Source organism: Lampetra planeri, unplaced genomic scaffold, assembly GCF_965212315.1.
Source record: "Lampetra planeri unplaced genomic scaffold, kcLamPlan1.2.h2 scaffold_731, whole genome shotgun sequence".
Taxonomy (NCBI): Eukaryota; Metazoa; Chordata; class Hyperoartia; order Petromyzontiformes; family Petromyzontidae; genus Lampetra; species Lampetra planeri.
In genome coordinates this window covers 16,817-39,475 of record NW_027615553.1, presented here as the reverse complement: position 1 = coordinate 39,475, position 22,659 = coordinate 16,817, and the positions used below count along the sequence as shown (strand labels likewise).

Genomic DNA, 22,659 nt, shown 5'->3' with positions numbered 1-22,659 from the left:
CACATTAAATTTAATCAATGCACATGTGTAGTAATCCAGACAGTCAGGCCCCCTGCCCTACTTCTGGAGAGAGAGAGAGACTAATATAGACATTAGCACAGAGGGACAGCCAGGTCATTCAGAGGAGGGCTGGACATGGCCGACGCAGACAGTGTATGACACCCACGCCTCCTCTGCTTTCCTCTGATTTGGAATGAGAGAGAGATCAGGTTGCTAGGAGACCTGGCCAAGTGCAAACACGACACCATCTGCTGCAGTGAGATTTGGAGTGCGTTGGCCAAGTCGGACAGAGAGAGACAGAAAAAAAAACAACTAGCCCTGGAGGATCAGTGGAAACAACACAACAGGGAGGGAGAGAAAAGGGTGATGATGTCGACGATGAACAGGTGGGATTCATCCTTCTGGTCTATCGTTTATCAGCGTGAGCGAGGATAAACACACAACAAGCTTCTGGTTCTTCCAATAGTAACACGTGATGCTGCTGTTACCATGGGGACAATAAGACGTCGTCAGCATCCAGGCCGTGTGCCCACGTCCTCTGACCGCCGGTCCGTTCACGGAGGCTGAGGTCCACGGCAAAACCATCACCATTCATCCTTCTTGAGACAGAATGTCCGCTGGGGCCTTTGAAATCACAACGGCTGGACATTTTCTAGAACGAATTGACACCACAGCGTGTCGACACTACACTTCATCTGTGACAACTTGAAGATTATGGTCGCTGTGTTGTAAACAGCATCTTCCCGATCCTTTGTGGTGACGGTGACTCCCTCACAGACCGGCACAGAGTTTGTTTTTTAAAGGAGAAAACGAAACGTTTTTAAAAGAGAAACAAGTTTATGGTGACAGATCTATTAAAAAGCACACGTACGTTTGGCCTGAGAACGTGTAACGACAGTCGGACACAGACAGAATGATCCACACAGATACCAGGTTTCATTTTATTAGATGAAGATCCAACGATACACAGTCGACATCAGCATCCTCATTTACAAAATACATGAAAATCAAAAGGTTTTCAGTAAAAAAGTCGTATTGTACAGCCAACCGGAGAAGCCTGACATGACCTAAATCATACTCATTCCTCATCGTGTGGATCACAGATAAAAGACGACACCCTATTTACAGTCTGTAACACACAGGTTGACGTGAAGGGTAGAGGCAATAGAATAGATCCATATATTAAGATCTTTACAAAAATCATGTTGCATCATACATATATACTGTATATATATACTATCTCACAGAGAAAGGCTATCCACAACCTTGGCGTTCAGCTACACACACACACACACACACACCCGCCCCTTGTCTTTGCAACACTTTGCCCGAGCGTAAACCAGATCTTTAGTTTGGTCAGTTGGGATTTGACGGGTGGGTTCTTTGGTTGTGTCCGCGGCGCAGTGACCATCTGTGACGCTACTCGTGCCACACACACGATATTTCCTGACGGAGGGCGAACGCACTGCGACTGGTCGTTACACTGAAACCAAACGTTTCCTTTTCATGTGAAAACAGTAGATTCAGCTGAGTATTACCCGTGGAGGTGGAGAATCTTTAGGAAACCGAGGGAGACGGTCCGAATAAGGACAACAAACGTTGAGACAAAGGACGAGCCTATGAACAGCGGGTCAGTGGAGTACATTGAGGAAGTTGCCGTGTACGGTGGTTCTGATGTTGTTGTTGTTTTATGGCCAGAAAGTGTTAAAACAACAGTCCTCCAAGACTGAAAGCTGCTCTCACAAACACACACCGAACTAATCTACACACTTCTCAGAGCAGCTGTATGACAACAGGGGTGGTGTCGTCAGGGGTCATCAGGGGAGGTGCTCTCTTTCAGGACCCGTCATCACCTTAGTCCCTGAACCGTGAACCCAGTGGTCCTGGCCCGATGAGCCCGTGGAGTCTTCCTGGACTTTTGCTCGTTGACCTACAAACTACAGAAGGACTCTCAAAAACGAGTCCACCTGAGACACGCTGATGTGATGAGTAACGACACCCGGACATGACCAAAGAGGATCGGGGAGAGTTTAACATTGCCCTTCCTGGCCTGCATCAAGACAAGACATTAGGTGGATCGCAGCCAGGCACCATGACAGCCACTGCATAACCGGATCAGCATCCCCCCCCCCCCCGCCTGGTGAGCAGCAGACACTAATGTGCTCAGGCCGCAGCTGGCACGGCCCCAATCAGCTGGATTTGCTAGAATGATCTTGGGTCATCTCATTCATGTTGGGGCCATGTTCTGAGAGCGAGGGCGACGAACCCCCCCACCAGGTCGACTGGCGTCAGACCGAACCACTGCTAACCACAGAGCCCCACCCATTTTAACAGAGCCCATTATCTTTGGAGGACCATGTCTCGTCTACCGTCGCTGGACGCTCATCCAGCCCAGTCGCTCTCCGTCATGCCGGGATGTCGGGAACTGTGATGAGTGCACATCCAGAGGTATTGTGGGGAGGGATGGGCAGAGAGTTAACAAGGGTTTATGGTAAATCAGCCAAACCAAAGCCACACGCTCACCCACCCACCCAACCTCCCTCCCTCCCTCCCTCCCTCCCTCCCTTCCACGTTTTTCGTCACTGCAGTCATGTCCCCGGCTGCTCGTCGCTCAGTCCCCAGCCGTTGTCCTTTATCATGTGGGCCAGCTCAATGATGAACTTGCCCTCTTTATACTTCTGACTGCTCTCAAAGGCGTGTTCCTGGAGGGTGCAGCAGAGGACAGAGGAGCCGCCGTGAATGAACATAACATGCTTGTACGACAAGAGGGCAGAGAAAGGACACAAGTGGCATGAAGAGCATCCTCCGCCGGTGAGGGCCTTTGAGCTACCGATGAACATCCCTGACTCAGTGCAGGCTCGTCTCAGCTCCTGGCTCTACGAAGCTGCTGCTTATATAACGGCCAGTCACTAAACCCTGCAGACGAGACGGCAAAACCAAAACGCTAAGTGGGCTGAATGCCTCGTGTTGGCATGAATGTCTCTCCAGACGTTAATATTGTTGGCAAATCCAGAAGGGCACAAATATAAACTGTGAAACTCTCTCAGTCCTTCTGATATGTCGCCCCAGTTTCCTATGGAAAATATGAAAGTGACCTTTAAGAACCTCCAGACACACTGAACAGAACCACCGTGACCTAGACTTGTTCTGTGAGGTGAAAGTGAACCTCGGTGCCGACCGTGTGATCATTCTTCCTGGCCCTGAACGCGGTTCATGCCTTCCAGCCACAGCCACTCATTCTCTTCCCACCCTACTTGAATTTGCTTTGTTTGCATTAAATCTGCGTTCCATTAGGGGTCCATCAAGGGTCACATCTTGGTCCACCACTGTTTAATTTCCACATGATTCCACTTGTGTCTGTAACTCAGCAATGTTTTCACGGGAAATTACAGACAATAGCAAGAGTTTTTTTTTAACGAGGTGGACTATTTTCTTGGCTGAGTAAAATGAAACTCATCTAAGAAAATGTACCGTGAGGTGCTTCCTGTTACAGTCCCATTAGGAAAAGACGGTTTATTATTTTCAAATGCTGAAATAGTATCAACAAATGGATTAGAGCCATATAACACATATAATGTAGTTCCTGTTCAGACATAAACCATCATTTTCATAGAACTCGTATCTTGTAAAACGTATTCAGTCTCCAGTAGACAGTCTCTTCCTGCTTCCTTATTTTGGGTCGGAGCTACAGACGCGTGTTATTGGATTTGTCGGTGTGGAAGTGCCGTAGCTCAGGCATCTCCCCAGAACCTCGACCGCTGTAGAAAATCAACACAGCTGCAACTGATATTAATGGCACCTCCCCATAAAGTCCCATTTCGTGTTTGTGTGTGCGCCTCTCTGCCTTGGGGGGGGTCGTGACAGGAATAGACACAGGCCAGAAAGAAATAGACGAGTCATGGAAAAGGTTTACCAGGTGTCCTAAGTCAAATTATTTGTACTGTAACAGGTTAAAGAAGCGTGGCTGACATTTGGCACGAAGCAGTGGATGTTACAGTGGGGGTGGAGGGGGGGGGGGCAGAGCGAGCCGGTCAAAGGACCTTTTCAGACGCCCAACAACAAGGGTGTTGTGTTCACCAGTGTGTCAACATCTTACGGACGGAGTCACGTGCCGCATAATGGCGGCTCTCACTGCCATGCTGATGGGGGGTTCACCGCTGACAGCTGACTGCCGATATATGAAGACAGCCAACATGTGTGTGTCGCCCACAGGACCTAAAATACCACCTGGACTAGACACACACGCGGCCCTCCTCTAACTCACCTGGGACGTCCGTCGGTTACGATGACCCTACACCTCTACACCTCTACACCTCTACACCTCTGAGGCCCTTCACACCTCAATGCCGCCGAAAAAACGCACACCTTCAAGTCCGACGGCACACACAAAGACCTTACGTGTCCGATCTAATACTGCTGATCAGAGCTCTGACCCTGAGAGAGGAGGCAGTCCAAATATAATTAGGGTGTGCTATTATAACAACCTCCAGATTTGTCCTATCCTTGGATGTGGTTTGAGTCTGGGCAGCACGTTCGCCAAGGGACACTTACGTATTTCCAGCCCAGGGTCGTCTTGCAGTTCTCACAGTAGATATCTGCTACAGCGTGCAGGCCTGTGAGCAGAACCCTCTCCTCCGCGGGGCCGCAGCCTACGTTCACCCTGAGGAGAAGGACAACGGGCGTCGGTGGGACGATACACAGTCCCGCGCACGCGACACGAGCGATAACTTGTACTGTACGATGAGTCACACCCACTCACAAGGGCGCACAAAGGTTCAAAGCTCATCTTCACGCTGAATTCACATCCACTTCACACACACGTAACGACATGCGACTGGTGTCGGACGATCGCTCGTCTCCTCCATCCAACATACATGAGGACGACACGCGACGTCAGGCTCCAGAAACGGGAGAAAAACAAGACACTCACACTGAGTTGAACAGGTAAGCCCTCCCCTGGCTGCCCTGGAACGACTGCAGAGACAAGAAGACACAAACACTGAAACAAAGCCAGAGGAAAAAGGCAAACATGCTGATTTAACGCCCTTAAAAGGAGACAAAGTCTGCGCTGCCATCATGCTCCTGATAGGTGGGGGGTTCAACCGTAGGCTACTGGACTTGTAGGTTACTTTTTCCACTCATCGGAGACATCGACCTGCAAGTCCCGCTACCCCGACTGATGCTGTTATTTTCTACTAGGTCATGATTTGCAGTACAAAAGACATTCAGGAGATGAATGCGGCGGCAGCAGTTCTTTGCAGGTGAGCGGTATTTTCATCATTGCGCATGTAAAAAGTGATATTCGTTCCTAATCCAATCCGCTAACCAGCTTAGAACATAATCCATCCACAGACAATGGCGCGGCAGCAGCTGACAGGTGTTTAATCTGCTGTTTATGACTCCTCGTCCTCCCTGCACCTCGTGATGCACACACACACACACACACACACACACACACACACACACACACACACACACACACACACACACACACACACACACACACACACACACACACACACACACACACACACACACACACACACGAGGGGGGTGAGGTCTTAACACATGAGGAGTGTAATAATGAGCCGCCTACGTGGGAGGACCGAGGCAACGAGACGGGTGAAGTCACTGGAGCGGAGGGCCGCTGTTGCCGCTGGTTACCTTGGAGATGAGCTCGTCGTGGTTGGCCAGGTGGGCTCGGCAGTGGATGCAGCTGTAGGTTCGGTGACAGCTCGGCAGGTAGGCCTGGAAGGTCTTGGAGCGCGTCATTCTGACCATGGGCGGGGTTGGCGGGCGGTGCAAAAAGGGGCTGCCGGCCCAGGTCGGCTCACAAGGGAAGCACCGCAACACACAGGTGAGGGCCGTGGTGGGCGGTGGGGCGGGAGGCGAACACCTGAGGACCGCGGGGGTAAAAGAGTGGGGTTACACAACAGCTGCTGTCTTAGCCACAGGTGCTGACTGCTGATTGGATTACACACTGCCACCTGCTGGTAGCCCCCAAAAGCAGCGACGATCCTGCTCTGGTCTCACTAGTTTTCAAGTTTACAAGCAGACGCGACACAGGAGCAGCTCAGAGGTTGTTTGGCCACGTTGGGGGTTCCTCTCGCAGTTGCTCAGACTCAGACCAACGTGTGGCTCTTTCCACTGAACCGAGTCTTTTCAGTGCACACAAAGCTAGCTCACGTACCGTGTGGAAGTCTGTGAGGCTGCAGGGATAATCTGCTTAGTCCAGCACAACGGCGAGGCTCGTGCTCTGCTCGCTCCACGGTGTCCAAATAGAGCGAGCCTGTGTCCTGGTGACTGAGAAGATTAGCGGGCCGACCTGGATATCCCTCCCAAAGGTCGGGAGGCTGCATGACAGGAGCATGTTCTGACTAACCGGCGCAGGAGAAGTGTATCTGAGCCGGAGGTGGACTGAACGTCTGGCAGTATCATTCACATTGACAAAATCTGTTCACTGGGCCAGATTCATTCAGGGCAAAGCAGCCGCGGGAAAACAAAGCTCACGACGGCGTCTCCCTCCTGTCGAACCGTCTGGAAAAAGTCATGAAATACTGGATGGAAGCATGAGGTCTCAGGACAAACAACTTTACTGAACTGCTCTGGTATGATTGTTTTCAGACGGAGTCTGATAAAGGCTCCGGTGCTGATGGGAAGGACTGTGGAATACAAATAAATACGGCGTTGAAACGTGCCCTTGTTTTCTCCCCTCTGACCAGAGCCAGCAGCGTGGGATTCGGGCACAAAGACACACTCAGTACAGATGTCAGCACTGACCCCTGACACACACACACACACACACACACACACAGTGATATTTGACCCAAAGCCTTTTATCCTCTTTGTCATTTCATGGCAGCACACAAGGACGTTTGTTTAGTAAAAAAAAAAAAGAAAAAAGGTACAGTACGACTGATCTAAAGCACTGAAATAGATTAGATAGGTCAGAAAACACAGAAATGATCCCAGAGTCTTTAAACTCCCACTTATTATTATCATTACTATTACATGATTCACTCATGTCAGATGTTTGAATATGTCATAAAACTAGATGATCTCAGTGACCAGCAGATGACGCGGGTACGACACGTCTTCTTCCACCTAATGTAAATGTGACTGTTCCTCTCGGTCGGACATGTTTACTTCGGCCATCAGAGAGCTCCGAGGGACACCGCCACAGACATCCAACGTACTTGTGTGCTCTCGGTCGACGAAACCACAACAGCAGGGCGGGATTATAGTATCACACATGTTACACATCTCCTCAGGGGTCACCAATAATCCATGAGGAGTTCTCTGAGTGTGTGTCATCTGCAGCAGGCACGGACAGGAGAGCTGATCCAAGTCCAGTCTGTCACTAAAACGCCTTGTTCCATCAGTGGAGTGGAGGTGATTATTTACTCAGTTAGTTGGTTCTACCTTAAATTGGCAGACAACCAGGATTTTGACCCCTCTAATGTCATTTCATGTCCACAAACCAAAGATATTCAGTTTACTATCATCAGAGGAGCTAAGAACATATCCACATGTAAGGAGCTGTAATATTTGTGATAGAAAAAAAAGGATTAATTGAACATTTTTATAGAGAGAATTATAATTATAATAGAGACCATGGAGGAGGTTTGGAGCCCAGATGATAATTAAACAGAATCACTTCATGATTTCACACCTGAATAGCTGAAAATAGGACACAGTTCTTGTGTCAGTTGTAACAACTTTTTCCTCCAGGTTTATTTCATGACGTGAGCTGGGACCCAAAGAGGCAGTGTGCTTCAACCTCAATAAAAGACAAATACAAGTAAAAAAAAAAAAAAAGCTATGTCCTCATATCCCTCGAGGTCGACATAAGCCTTAGAGTTTGAAAAGAAGATGGAAAACTTGATAAAAGAAGAGAAAAACACTAAAGAATAAGTATGAGTAGGAGAGCACAGTTAAACAGACCTGTGACCTGAAACCGACACTGAGAAGTTACCAGAAGTCCCACTCCTGGTTCACAAACACAACCTCAGCATCTGTCTTCCATGTTTGTCACTTTGTCTTTCTGCCTGCTGTTACTTTTATTTTTTTACGCTGTCACTCTGCCTATTCATCAGCGGAGCTGCACTGCATTGGAGGTCACCCAGCTGTCCGTTCTGGTCTTTTCGGAGGGTCATCACAAAAGACTACGTGCCACGAGTCCCACCAGCCAAAAGAGCTCACACATATGAAAAAAAAAAAAAAAAAACAAGCCTTTGTTACGTAACCCACTGATGCTGCCGCCGCCGCTGCTGCTGTTGACAATGATCGAGAGCAGGAGAAAACAGAGGGGAAGAGGAGAGTAAAGTAACGAAATGAAGGGAGAGAGGGGGAAGAAGCAGCGTGTGTCTAATGCTGCCCACAAGCTGCACCAACACACTCAGTACTTCGTGTACTTTCATCCTGTTCCTGGTCCAGTGTTTGGCCATCAGCATACAGCAGCATGACATCACCGACTGCAGCGGCACAGACTCCTCTGCCTGCTCACATGTCCACTGTCACTCATCTCCATCCCAGGTGTGTGCGTGTGTGTGTGTGTGTGTGTGTGTGTGTGTGTGTGTGTGTGTGTGTGTGTGTGTGTGTGTGTGTGTGTGTGTGTGTGTGTCATTGCCCTGATAGGTCTGTGTGTTCCATCCCGCAAGTTGTAAGAAAGCTTGGGTGAAACATGACTCATGATCCTTGTTGGTACTAGTGATTATTGTTGTGTGCCATGGTTCTAAAGTGTGTGGGCGACTTGTTTACGTACACAACACTTGTTTACGTACACAGGTGGTGTGGGTACAGATCACCTTTCACTCTCTGACCTCCCACCGCAGATGATCAATAACTATCAGCACGCAGCCTCTGCAGGGGAAATGGACCGCAAAGAGTCAAAAGGGCTTCGCCGTGGGGAGAGGTGGAGATAGACAGGATGAACACATCACCTGGTGTGCACACACACACACACACACACACACACACACACCAATACAGAGTCAGAGGTTGGTGGTTTCCAGTGTGTGAATCAGGTCACAGGCAGTGGCACAGCTTATCTAGGGCAGAATTTCAGCCACCACATGGAGCCCAGATGGCAGGGATGCCTTAGCTCAGCACACACACACACACACACACACACACACACACACACACACACACACACACTCATATAAAGGATTTAACATCTGCAATGGCTTGGATGATCACGAGTGACCTAGACATTGATCACATAGATCACATCGATCACCTTGAGGCGCGCACATGGATGATGGCGCATCGGACAGCCTCCATCATCATGTGTCCTGATGAAAACTGCCAACCTGATAATCTACACGCTGTCAGGATTCAGTAGTCAGACAATACGGTATATTACTGCATAAGCCGGCGGTGTACCAAGTTAACATAAGTGAAGTATTCCACGGGCTGATCATGCTTGCATAAACAACCTGGAATCAGGACAATACGAAAACAGTGCGTAACAACAAATGCACCAAAGTGAGAATTACGCAGCGGGAAATACTTTTACCTTTGAAGGAACGTAAAAAGGGATCTCCCCGAAGCCTGGAAATTGTACCTCGTTTTCCTCCAGACAGTGCCAATCCTACAGCCCCGTTCGCATTCCTTTCCAGCCTAATTTCCCGTTCTCTCCGGCCCTGTTTAGTCCTGCAGAGACACAATGTTTTGACGCGTAACGATGCTCACAGCAGAGTTTAGAGGAGGTAGACAAAGAGTGTGTACGCGGCCAGCCGGAGCAAGAGCGTTCCGTCTGACTACTGCCGTAGTCGCAGACAAACAGTTTCAGAGTGAAAACGGGTTCTTTGTTTTGAAAGGGAGTCACTAGCTCGTGATATGTGATGTGTGCAATTAGTGTACTATTTCTAGTTTTTACATATCTTTGATGCAAAAACCTGGGCGTCAACATGAATTTATTTTACCTCGGGTGCTGTAACCACAGTACTACTCCCTCGGCATTTAAAATGCATGTTTACCACAAAATACAACAAGTCGTGAGCTCCTAACTGTGTGTGCTAATGTGAAAATAATACATTTTTGCTTAATAATAATAATAATAATGATAATAATAATAATAAACATACAATCGTCACCACGACATCTTCGCTTCGGTGGAAGTGAACTATCTTCCCAGCTGAGTGCAAGATCTTTGGCAACTGATGACTTCATGAATAACTGACAGGCGTCTCAGCCAATCAGCGAGGGGCGTCAAGACGCATTAGATCGCTGTGTGAGGGGGTGTGCAAGTTTAGGCGGGGGTCGGGGTGTCCGCGTCTACCCCCAGGAAATGATGAACTCAGTACATTCTATTCCCTGCCTCTTGGTGCACCCGAACATGTTTTTAGGTATGAAATAGGCAGTTAGCTGTTTTATGAAAGTGTGGCGTCTAATGTTCTAAGAGAGGCGAACAGTGTACGCCGATGTGGTTAATTCCATGGTCATTTTAACAAATCCTTGAAGTTCTCTCTTTCTTTTTCTCTCTCTCACACACACACAAACACAGCCAGAGAGAGACTAGCTCAAATGCTAGCTAGTTATAGCCTGTGCTTTTCCACTTCACAGTTCCAGCTCGACTCGACTCGACTCGGTTTGGTTCCAGGCGGGCGCGGTGACGTCAAAGAAACGGCTGTGTGACACAAACATGTACCAGTACACAGAACTTAAAGCTCGGTTTGGATTTTTGCCACATACAGAGCCAGAGAAGAGGGACGGAGCAGGAGACAATTGCCGCCATGGACCTTTGCATCAAAGGAAGTTAAATTCCTTTCAGTTAGGTTAGGTTAGGGTTAGTTTAGGTTAGGTTAGTTTAGGTTAGGGTTAGTTTAGTTTAGGTTAGGGTAGGTTAGGTTCCTTTTATGCTTGTAGATGCTGTGAGTGGGACGCTCGTGCAATCAACATTCTAACATGCCATAGCAACACTGTGCTTATTGGCTGCAGGCAGCAGCCATTAACCAATTACGTGACTGGACACCCACATTTTGTACTAAATCATCTGCAGAGCACACGAGAGCTGTGCATTGCATAATTTCATGAAAGAAAATCTGCAGAGTGAGACAGACGCAACATTATTGTTAGAAATGAAAACTTTCAACTTGGTTTATACCACACATTGCATGCACACAACACTTTAATCAAGTCCACAGCGCCACCTGCTGCACAAACACTGACCTGCCACTAACTCGAATCACATGAACGTTCAGTTAAAAAATATACACTCCACTATATATATATATATAAATCATTTGTCAATAAAATACCATTTTTCATGATCGGTGATGCATTTTAATGGCACCAACAGCTGAACGAATACTCACATATGCATGCATAATAACACGCCAAACTGCAAACCACCGGTGTTGCACGGATTATTTTAATAACTGAAATATGTGTAATATTGGTAGATTATATGATAATCCGAGTCGATGAGGATTTGCGAAGCCAAATAAACATTTCAAATATCAAATACATGTTACACTGAATAACAGCATGAACATGAACGTCTCAAATCCAACAGAAGAAATCTTACCACAACATAATGTACAACACTCAAATGATGGTACATTCAAACTGTCCTACATTCATGGGTGATTCACGTCTCATCGTCATGAGTTTTAAAAAACATTAAAATGGCAACATCCACACATTGATAGTATGCCTCATTTCAGTCTAAAAGCAATTAACGTGTCAATGCCACTTTAAAAATGGATGGCTGCATCACAAACAATTAAAAAAAAAAATACTCATTGACAGAAACAACTTTTTCTATCAGTTGATTCAGGAGAAGCAGCGTGACAAACAAACATACAAACACACTTTCAACACAGCCTATTCTTGAAGAGTACAACCAACTGTTAAATATCATTTTCTTGTGCAGAGGCACTGCCCACCTGAATACTCACAATACTCACATTGATTGATAATGAGTCTAACTGGTGCTTCATGTGTCTTTGTTGTATTCATGACAACACAGTTTATTACATTGATCTAGATAGGAGTGTATGACAAACAAACAAAGCAATCAAAACAAATCACATAAAACGTATTAAGCAGCTGGTACAATAATCAGAGTCACAGCCGCATCTGCTGGTGTGTTCAACCACAGTACTTGAATGATGATCCAGTAATACTAACAAATGTCATTTATATTTTTAAAGGCATTCAAATACGTACAATAGAGTCTTTGCAATTTTGCAATTCTACACTAAATTTCAGTCGCCATTTTACAGACAGAAATACCCACAAGACTCACACTGCTGTGCATGGTTGGGGATGGGGGTAAAAAGAAGAACACAACTCAAAGGAGGATAATATTATATGGCAGATACAGTACATGCCCTTTAAAGACACAGGTGTGTGTTACCAGTGTAGCCGGGTACAGAGCAGGTGTTCCCTGCCAACTGTAAAGGGCAGGCCAGCCCCGCTGGAATGCATGCAGTCAAAGTGGGCGCCTGGTTGGTTGGGCAGGTCGGTCAAGTCAAAAGGGAAATCGCTGCTGTGGTGGTGGTGGTGGGTGCTTTTGGAAGGTCACTGCGGCTTAGAAATGCCATTCCGGTCCATGAAGTCCTTAAGTCTGGTGGGGAAATCTGTCATAACGCCAGTGGCTCCTAAATCAAATGCCCTCTGGAAGTCCTCCTCATCGTTCAGCACCCAAATGTACACCTGGAACCAAGACTCCAACAGTTACTACAACCGACACGACTCTGTCCACCGTTTCTGAACGTTTCTCAAACTCGGCCGTCCACTGCGGAGAGGTGGCGATGTAGCTTGGGCACGACTTCTTATGTATGAGGAGTCGGTTCTTCATGTACAAAAATCAGCAAATGGTGGATCAGCTAGTGGGGACGAGCCTGAGTCCAAATTTCCGACAAGAACAGAAAATATGACGACAGTTTTCTTTGTCTTCTGCGAGCTGGATCTCAGTCTGACTTCCTCCGCCTCAGTGCATTGTCAGACTAGTGAAATGCTAATGAGCCAGACAGATGAAACCCTGACGTGTGTGTGTGTGTGTGACAAAGCATCTGCTGGTTTTTTCTTCTCTCGCTCTCGCCTGTAGATTTTATCGCCTAGATTAGATATCGCCTAGTTAAATTTCAACAGATTATGGAGAGTACTCAACAGCACTCAACTTTAGCAGTTTAGTTTGACCGGCCAGCAACTGGATCCTCCAAGTGTACGCTTAATGTAACAATCTAAGATTTTGTAGGTTGACAAAGATCGAGATCTGAGGATAAATATGAATTCCATGCCAATTTGAAATGAATATTATGTGAAAAATGTGACTTCAGTGACATTCAGGCTGCTTGTTGTGTTGCCATCTTGTATTTTATAATATTAGTTTTAAAAAAACATAACACGTGCCCACAGATCATTGCTGTTGTGAGAGTTTTAAAGAGTCTCACCTGGATTCCTCGGGCAGTGAGATGCTGAAACAGAGCTTTCCTCATCAACAAGCTGCAAGAGGAGCAGACACCCATCATACGAAGGCAACTACACACACACACCAGTATGAAATCCTCCTTAACAGTCACGTTATTGTGTTTTATTGTACACCGAGACATCAGCGGTGTCCCCGCTCTCCTCTGACTACAAGAGACGAGCAGCAAAGAGCTGCTCAGATGACGAGAAAGTACAGTTGCGCAAGACTTTAATTCTACAGCGGTAAAGCACAAAGTATTGAGACAGATGATTCACTTACGTGTCTGCTACCCAGATGAAGAAGCGCTGACTCCTCGTTATATTGTCCGGCTCTTTAATTCTGCAGCACAAAACACAGGTTGTTAACGGGATTTGCACACTTCTAGTAACCAGAATAAAAATCCTTCTCCAGGATTCAACATGTGTGAAGGAGACAAAGTTTACGGATCAAATAAAATCCACAACAGAAGACGGAACCACATAAAATGATGTGGTCAGATGACTGGTCAGTGTGCTCTCTGGCCTTGATCCTTATGATCAACGCACGCACGCATGCACGCACGCCCTTCACACATGGTGTGAATGTCTCCTTTAATCGCTCAATGAGTGAGTGAGATCGTCTTTCAAACATGACCCAGAAAACTAGGACAGTGTGACAGGTTATCGAATGAACACGAGGCAGGTTCATGGACCAAACAGCTTAGTCCATTATTTTCTTTACAAAGTTCAGTTCTTTGGAGGAAACTGATCAAGACTTCATTTGTCAGCGGTTCAGTTTTTCAATACATTGCTTTGAACGATCCCAAAAAACCCTTTTGTTTGTATTGGCTGTTTTTAATAACATAGTTGAATAGTTTGTACATTTCCTGAGACGTGGTTGTCTCACTTTGGTTTAAAGTGCCCATCTCACTAAAACAAGGAGACCGTGTCGTGTGTCGACAGTGACGTGCAGTCAGGGGAGGAAAGAAAAACATGTAACAGATTCTTTGTTGTTATTTTTGTTTTTACTCAAACCACTGAATTTTCATTTCTTGTTGAAACACTGAGAAGTGACATGTGGTGACCCACCAGCGGTCTGAACCTTACTGGAGCTCGACAATCAAGTCAGTCCCCAGATGTCTCTGTGTTTTTTTGTCAACGGTATGTGTGTGTATCACCATTCATGTGCTGAGCGATCATAAAACGGCTGTGGAGACACTAGGTGAGGCAGCAGTTCTCCTGCCTCATGCTAGGGGGATGTAGCGAGCCCAGGGATTCTTCTAGACTCCTCAGTCAGAATCAGTGACAGCAGCTCCAATCTACAGTCAGTGAGTCCAGTCAGCATCCATTTGTTTTTACTTTACAAATGGAGGATTACAGATCTAAACTCCTCCTACCTCTGACTGTTGACAATCAGATGGTGAATCAGCTCCAACTGTAGGTTCAGATGTTTGTAGATGGGGTTGGGATGAAGTCAGTGGTCACCAGACATGAACGTCACCGCACATCACTGCGTTGATGACCAGTTTACGTTGGACTTGAGGGGCACCTCAAGTCAAAACCCTCTGTCACACAACCTGACCTTTGACCTCAGGCTATCAAATGCTTCTGCAGACTGATCCCATCTGGCATGTCGGGTGAGGACTGTTACACAACACCATGTACGTCCACCTACTTGGTAATGATGGAGGGCATGGGGATCTCCAAGAACTGCTCCTTCAGGGGGACGAAGGGGAGAAGACCCGTGTAAAACAGGCCTAAGAGCTGCAACACTCTGGGAAAGCTGAACAACACCGGGATACGAGGGTTCTGCAAAACACACAGAGACACCTTTTCAACTGCTCACATCCTTCATCAGTTTCCCACTGACACATTCAGCACTTGTAGTGACCGCCCCCCCCCCAAACATTACACTAGAAGAATATTATTACAGCTGGCAGGTTGTTCTGGAACTGTGAATGTGAATTTCTCTTGTGAGACCAAATAAAGGATCTGTCTATCTATCTATCTATCGGCTGTCAGAGGAGATTCACTTCCATGACCAACAGAAGCCACCTCACACCATCTTGTGCATCTTGTGAACGTACCTCTCTGTAGCACTTCTTCACGATCTGGTTGCTGGCGTTGCCCCAGACAGTCAGACTCTCTCTGTCATATTTCATGACCAGCTCAGACACCTGACACATTAACGCATCATTAACAATGAGCATACACATATGTAAATGAGTTATTTTGAAGGAAAAGCACACATATTTTGAAGTCTGTTCTAAATCAGAATCTGTAGTGAGCACAGGGTGCTGTGGCTTAGTCGGTTAAAGTCTGTCTTTATCAAATGCAAATAGGAGGTTAAAAATACTGATAGATATCACCACAGAAAACTAAAATACAGATTTTTTTAATTTCAGTATTTTTTCTTTTCTTTTTACTTTTTAGTCTTCTTCATTTTATTTTTTAAACTATTCTTTAACTTTTTAACGTTAATTTTGTTAATTTAAAAAAAATGTATATTTCTGACTGGGAAAAATCAATGAAGAAAATTGTGACAATGCCAGTTAGGCAGATATTTATATGATTTGGCCAAACATGACTTTGGGAGAACAAGACAAAAGCCCCAAAAGCGACGGATGTGCTCACCTTCTTGATGAGTGTGTCATTGTTGACCTTGATGTCAATGTTGACCGGGGTGTCAGGAAACGCATCGAATACGTCCCTGAGCAGAGGGATGCGTTTGTCCTCTCCTCCCTCACAGAAACACTCTGTAGAGACAAGAAAGGTCAGCGTCCAGTGGTACTGGAGGGAACTGTGGTCGCTGGAGGGGAATGAATGTGGACAAACATCACATCCTGCAAACAGAGCACAGCGATAGACTCACCTTTTTGAAAAGTGACACCCAGCTTGCAAAGGTATTGTGGGAGCTCCTGCAAAGCGCAGACGGCGACCAGTGGTTAAAAACAAACAGTAATTACTCATCAAACGTGAAGGTCCCGATGAATTACGGTGGTCGGAACCTCCGAAGGACACAGCTCAATAAAATGTGAAACCATCTATCAATGGTTATGTTGAGGACAAATCTTAGTATCATTTTCATGCTGTTTTTTTTTGGGGCAGTTTTTTTCCTCACCTTGACTGAGGGTTTAGGACAGAGGGTGTAGCAATGTGCAGACTGTAAAGTCCATCGAGACAATTGTAAATTGTAATGTTAGGCTATACAAATAAATTGAATTGAATTGAATTAAAATTTGTTTGTTATGTCTGCTCATCACTTAAAACCAGATTTGATTATAGCACTGAATAGAAATTGTAAAAGAGCAACTGGTGATGTACAGGCTCTCCAAGAAATTAAACTTTTTCCAAAAAGGCAAAAATCCATCAGGTGACTCAGTCAGGACAACGCACATGATCCATCAATGCCGTTACCTCATGTACTCAGGTTGAATGGTTCAGTAGGTGGGTGGGCTTATTATTCAGACAACTTCATTCAGTGTGTGTATTAGCATTTCCTATGAATGCAAGTATTAACTCATGAATTATTTTATACATCCACAGTTGACACTGTTTCAAGGTGCAGCAGTGAATCTTCAAACTTCTTTCAGCTGTGGCTGGAACTCCTCTGTCTATTTACAGTAACTAAATATAGAGCACTGAAGTGTTTCCTTAACTTCCTTTACTCACAGCATAGGCCATGTCGGAGATGTAGGCGTTGATGCCAGTAGATCTCTGCAGGTTTCTGTCGTGTGAGACCACAACCTCTTCGTCTTTTGTCAGGTGGCAGTCAAGCTCCAGCATGTCTGTGCCAAGATCCACTGCGCTACATCGGCCAAAAGAACACACACGGAAGTATAAATATGTGTCAGACGGCATTGACCTTCATTTGTGGACTAATATATATAAAAATGTCCAAATATACCAACGCTGACATTTGGACGTGATTTATGGACACCAGAGATGGTCAACGAGATATATGATGGAAAGTAAGGCTTTAGTCGCTGTCATGTTCTTAGTCATCCATATCATTCATTATCAGATCATCCACTCCGTTTACCTGGAGGGTGTAATTTTTGCTTGTATTCCTCTCTGCATTTGATGCGTCTCACTTTATTTCTACCTTGTATTGATTGGTCACTTATAGATAAGGGCATTTACAGCAAGATAAATTTATAAAAAGGTTAAAAGGCCAAGTGCAACTCAGTTCCCTTCAGGAACGAACTGGGATGAAAAAACAGTCCTGGAATTTGCCACTATAAGACAAGACCAGGCGACCGTGTACTGGGCCATCCGATGCCTGCTGTTCATCAGATGGCCCTTGTGAACGCCTCCAGAATGTCCAGATTACCAGTGCGTCCCTGGTTCAACTTCTTTCTCAAAACAAAGCCATTGTCACACAACTAAACTTACACTTCTTCTCAAACAGTCAGGCAAAAAACTGAAGTCACTTGACAAACAAAGCTCAGATGACACAGTGCCCACAATCACAAGTGTCTCACACACACACACACACAAAATCACAAGTCACACACTGAAAGTGAATTTACACGTGCCATTATGACCCATTTCCTTCCTTACTGTTTGAAAGCCGCCATGGTGTTTTCCAGGTTTTCAGCTGCTCCTGAGATCCAAAAAACATGGTTTGTCAGGCCTGTCTGTGTTCTGCCACTGAGCAGTCAGACAGTATTTCAACTGACCGACCTCCACGATGGGAGATGTGTCTGCTGCGGAAAGCCTCCCGCTTCCTCCGGTGCAGGAGAGTTGGACACTTGAGCAGCAGCGCGGAGGTGAGCACATAACCCGTCACCGTGGACAGGACGTACACAGCGGCACACATCTCCTGTCAGGATGCTGAACCCACCACACACACCGACAGTCAATAATATATCATAATAATAACCGATTTAAGTGCTGCCATTCACAAAACGCTGTCAATGGACGCTGTGTTTCAGTTACAATAGCATTAAGCGGTTAGCTAAACCGGGCTAATGTTAGCTGAGTCAGTGGTCGGGTTTGAAAGATTAAATGTTACCTTTGTCATCAAATTGTATTTATACTCTGGGGGCTGGGAGAAGCTCGATATCCCAGTGGTAAGTCCGTTAATGTCTTGAAACACAGCTGAGTCACAGTACTAACTATTCACCACTACTCCGGTCTGTACTCGTACCATCAGCTGATCGTAACAAACCGCCCCCCGCCGCTGTTTGCGTCTGGTTTGTGTAGCACCGCCTCTTCTTCTACGCCCGGTTTACTGGTAGTTGTAAAAGCAAAAAAAACAAAACAGCGAACAGGAGCACTACCGCCATCTACTGAACATAGCGGTAAGTGCAATAGAATTACACATCCATATACTGTATGTCATATACTGTATCTATTTTTGTCTGTATATTTCAAAACAGATATAGATATATAGATCAACATAACAGCACCATTTCCAAAAAAACACAGCAACACTGACATCTATCTATCAGTCAATCAATCAACCAACCAATCAATCAATCAATCCATCAACCAACCAACCAACCAACCAATCATCAATCAATCAATCAATCAATCAATCAATCAATCTATCTATCTATCTATCTATCTATCTATCTATCTATCTATCTATCTATCTATCTATCTATCTATCTATCTATCTATCTATCTATCTATCTATCTATCTATCTATCTTTGTTAAATCATGAAACCTTAATTTACCCACAAGCTGTTGCTGATGAGCAATAATCTGCAAATGTTTGGATGTGCTGCCCGACAGGTTACTATTTTAAACACAAAAGCGACATATGGCTCAGAGGTATTTGCAGAATCTTGCATTTGCATTTTCCATAGTACAACGTGACAACCTCGACAGAGCAATGTCCAAGTCAAAATCCTCCACATTAGTACCAGTCAAAGTTCACTCTGTGTAATAAATCAACCATAGACATGAGATACACACCCTGAAGACTTCTTCTTCTGATAAAGTGCACGTCATTTCTTGGTGTTTCAATTTGTTTTGCTTGGTTTTCTTCAGGTGGCTGAAGAATCGAGTGAACTGTGAAGGGCTCACAACATGTCTCGAGGTTTATCAGACATTCTGGAGGAGTGGAAATGCTTGGAAGAAGAATATCAACATGCTCAGGTGGGAGCTGGCTCATAATCTGTCGACAATATCAAAAGATTATCCCAGTGAAAATGTGTAAATAGTGTTTAACACACCCTGTACCTGCTGTTCAAACTTGATATTACAGTATATGAAATATCCTGAGATGTACAGTAAATCCATCTGTAAAACCACAATGTGTTTAGGATTAGTGAGTCTGTCGTCTGTCAGGACTGTATGACCATAATATCTTATGGAGAATTTGAAATACTGAGTGCTCCTTGTAAACATAATGATGTATTATTACCATCTCAGGAGACACACAGGATGTACCTGCAGAAACTGGATGAAATTTCCAAACTGCAAAACAGCTGTTCTTCTGCCATTTCCCTTCAGCGAAAGAGACTGAAGGAGACGTCCCGTCTCGTGAAAAAGCATCAGTTAAGAAACTCACACATGTGCATGGACACAGTCCCATAACATTTATACTGAATATAATGGAAATCACAGGAAGGGAAAATGAATGCACCTCAGCTGACCCTGAAATTCCCCCCCACACACACACACACACACATCCTGTACGTGTACATTATAATGTGAACTTATTTTGTGTTTTTGCCTCATCTGCTAGATGCTGCACAGGCCTTTCAGTGGAAGATGCAAAGACCTTGGATGACATAAAAGAGAAAATCATGACGCGACCGAATGCTTTCTTTGAGATGGAAGCTTTCCTTCCCAAGAAAAATGGGTAATGGCTTAAATTTACTTCCTAATTTGGAAAACAATTCCCCATTGAATGCCTTGCTTGTATCATATAAGTTGACCTTCTGATGACTGTTGCCCTTCAGGCTGTACCTCCGTCTGGTCCTGGGAAATGTGAATGTCACCCTCCTCAGTAAACAGTCCAAGTAAACAGCCTTTGTTTTTTGTTTGTGCTCGTGCTTCTCTGGATGCTACTTATCACCATGTATCGCTGATGCTCTGGTCAAATTCGAAGTGATCTCATGTCAAAATAGAACAGAAATACAGCAGAATTTCTGCTCATTTCTCTAGATCAGTGAATTCCTGAACTTTCAGGTTCATTTCCAGGTTTAAAGTTCATCCCCACCAGAGTATCAACAGTGGATTGAAAATATGACAGAAATCAGAACAGATGCTGTCAAGAATTAATAGCAACTGTGACCTCATGCAACTGAGCTGTCTTAATATGGATCAAAATTCAAGTTAAAAAATACAAATAATAAAATAGAATAAAGTCTTGAACTTGTCTCGTCCTCCTCAGGTTTGCCTACAAGGATGACTATGAGAGGTTTAAGCTGTATCTCACTGTCATCGCGCTGCTATTGTCCTTCACATGCTAGGGCTTTGTAAAACTACAGGTAAACATCAACAACAACAAATCCTCTCTGTTACAGTGGCTTTTGTCTTATGTACAGTATGTCCAAATCGAGCACTTGTGTTTTTCCTCCCCGTAACTTTAGATTTCTTGATGCTATCCTCAATTTCCTGCTGGTGTGGTATTACTGTACATTAACTTATCAGGGAGAGTATCCTCATCACCAATGGCTCCAGGTCAGCTCTGACACCTCTCCGTCCGTCCCATACTTCACTACTAACATTAATACATGTATATTAGCAGTATTCACTCATATTTTCATAACATGTGCCTCATGTGTCACAGGATCAAAGGTTGGTGGGTGTTCCATCACTACATCTCAGCTTTTTTGTCTGGCGTCATGCTGACATGGTGAGCTAGAGCAGAGAATAAAATCCCCGAAAATAGCAAATAAGGAAAAATGTATCATCAAAATCCAGAGCTGCTGAGGATGATTGTGGATAGGATTGCAGTTCTTGCTGTATATTAACATCTGCTTCCTTTCACACCCAAGGCCAGACGGCAGCCAGTACAAGATATTCAGGAACCGTTCCTCGCCTATTCCCTGTATCAAAGTGAGGTTAAGCTGCAGCAAACTTGAAAAGAAATGAGTTTGTTATGGTCTTGTGAGTTCTTCTGTTGTGTGGAACGTGCAGGCTTCGTTCAGTGGTCTGCAGTGCTATTATCAGAGTGGGTGTCTGTACAGGCTGCGAGCTCTCGGTGAAAGACACAACATGGATCTGACTGTGGGTGAGATTGACTGTAAATCACCAAGGACAATGAACACAGACACATCATGTTATTTATAGAAAAAACAAAATGATAAAACAACAATGCACCATTTCTTCAAGTCTGTTTTGTTGTTGTTGTTGTTTTTAGAGGGATTTCCAGTCGTGGATGTGGAAAGGGCTGACGTTTCTTTTACCCTTCCTGTTTTTAGGTCATGTGAGTACAGTCTGCGGTGCAGATGATTAACAGCATTAAAGACTGTGCTTTGTCATGGTTTAGACTGGATTACACAGACAAGCTGATAAAAACTGCTGATGTCATTCTGTGCCGTACATTTTCTTGCACATTTATAATTTGACACAGCTACAGGCCTCAAGTGGGTCTCTGTAGTTGAATCTATGTCATTCCACTTCTCAACAAGGCAAACACGAAAGACCTTGTGTTTTGTCTTGTAGTTCTGGCAGCTCTACAATAGCTTCTCTCTCTTCAGGATGGCTCAGCTCCCAGACTGTAAAGAATGGCAGGTCAGCTCCGCTCCACAAAACACTCACACTTTCTTTTCTTTTCCTTTGTTTTTTACCTTGCTTTTTTCATTGATAAGAGTCCAGCTCTCATTTATTCAGTATTAAAGATCTATGTCATATTCAAGGCTACAGTGAGACATTTTTAGTTTATAGCTACATAGTTTAGTTCTAGGGGGCTTGAAATTTGTACTGCATTTTTTATTTTAAATATAACGGGCAGCATACACAGCTTTGTCTTAAATACACACCAATTCTCTTTAGATTGAGTACTGATAACATGATTAATAAAAAAAGGAGGCATAGGGAACCTTTCAGATTCAATGGGTATATTTGGCCAAGAAGATTTATATTATTTTGTGTTTTCATGGAGAAAATATTATTTGTCATGAATTAAGACAAATAAACAATCCTAAATATTTGTCATTGTGTTCTTTATGTGCTGCCAGGTCCTGATGTGTGGTCTGTGCTTCCTTATTCTGTTTACTGGAAACTTCTTCACGACTGTTGCTGTGGTCCATCAGAAGTTCAAGAAAAGGAAACAGAAACCAAAGAGCGCCTGA

At 44.9% G+C, this 22,659-nt stretch overlaps 2 protein-coding genes and 1 pseudogene across 2 annotated transcripts; 1 reads left to right on the top strand and 2 right to left on the bottom strand.

Annotated features, from left to right (window-relative positions):
- Positions 1-2,588: 2,588 nt before the first annotated feature.
- Positions 2,589-5,790, bottom strand: LOC144741819 (protein yippee-like 2). The gene is made up of 4 exons (XM_078624315.1): positions 5,665-5,790; positions 4,931-4,974; positions 4,552-4,660; positions 2,589-2,702 (listed from the first exon to the last, which is right to left on the bottom strand). Exons 1-4 carry the CDS (start codon positions 5,779-5,781, stop codon positions 2,589-2,591), a joined length of 384 nt encoding a protein of 127 aa, XP_078480441.1. The 5' UTR covers positions 5,782-5,790.
- Positions 5,791-12,531: 6,741 nt separating this feature from the next.
- Positions 12,532-18,223, bottom strand: GDPD1 (glycerophosphodiester phosphodiesterase domain containing 1). The gene is made up of 10 exons (XM_078624314.1): positions 18,088-18,223; positions 17,965-18,007; positions 17,074-17,209; positions 16,274-16,319; positions 16,036-16,157; positions 15,489-15,578; positions 15,077-15,210; positions 13,703-13,762; positions 13,407-13,458; positions 12,532-12,666 (listed from the first exon to the last, which is right to left on the bottom strand). Exons 1-10 carry the CDS (start codon positions 18,221-18,223, stop codon positions 12,532-12,534), a joined length of 954 nt encoding a protein of 317 aa, XP_078480440.1.
- Positions 18,224-19,441: 1,218 nt separating this feature from the next.
- Positions 19,442-22,659, top strand: LOC144741817 (transmembrane protein 120A-A-like; annotated as a pseudogene).

Excerpts from the sequence above, each read along its gene's own strand:
- LOC144741819 (XM_078624315.1), bottom strand. The coding sequence starts at position 5,781 with ATGGTCAGAATGACGCGCTCCAAGACCTTCCAGGCCTACCTGCCGAGC. Across the intron at positions 4,975-5,664 it reads ACGACGAGCTCATCTCCAAG|TCGTTCCAGGGCAGCCAGGG; the intron begins GTAACCAGCGGC and ends TTGTCTCTGCAG. Across the intron at positions 2,703-4,551 it reads CGACCCTGGGCTGGAAATAC|GAACACGCCTTTGAGAGCAG; the intron begins GTAAGTGTCCCT and ends TGCACCCTCCAG.
- GDPD1 (XM_078624314.1), bottom strand. The coding sequence starts at position 18,223 with ATGTGTGCCGCTGTGTACGTCCTGTCCACGGTGACGGGTTATGTGCTC. Across the intron at positions 16,320-17,073 it reads TCTCCGACATGGCCTATGCT|GAGCTCCCACAATACCTTTG; the intron begins GTGAGTAAAGGA and ends TGCGCTTTGCAG. Across the intron at positions 16,158-16,273 it reads GGGTGTCACTTTTCAAAAAG|AGTGTTTCTGTGAGGGAGGA; the intron begins GTGAGTCTATCG and ends TTGTCTCTACAG.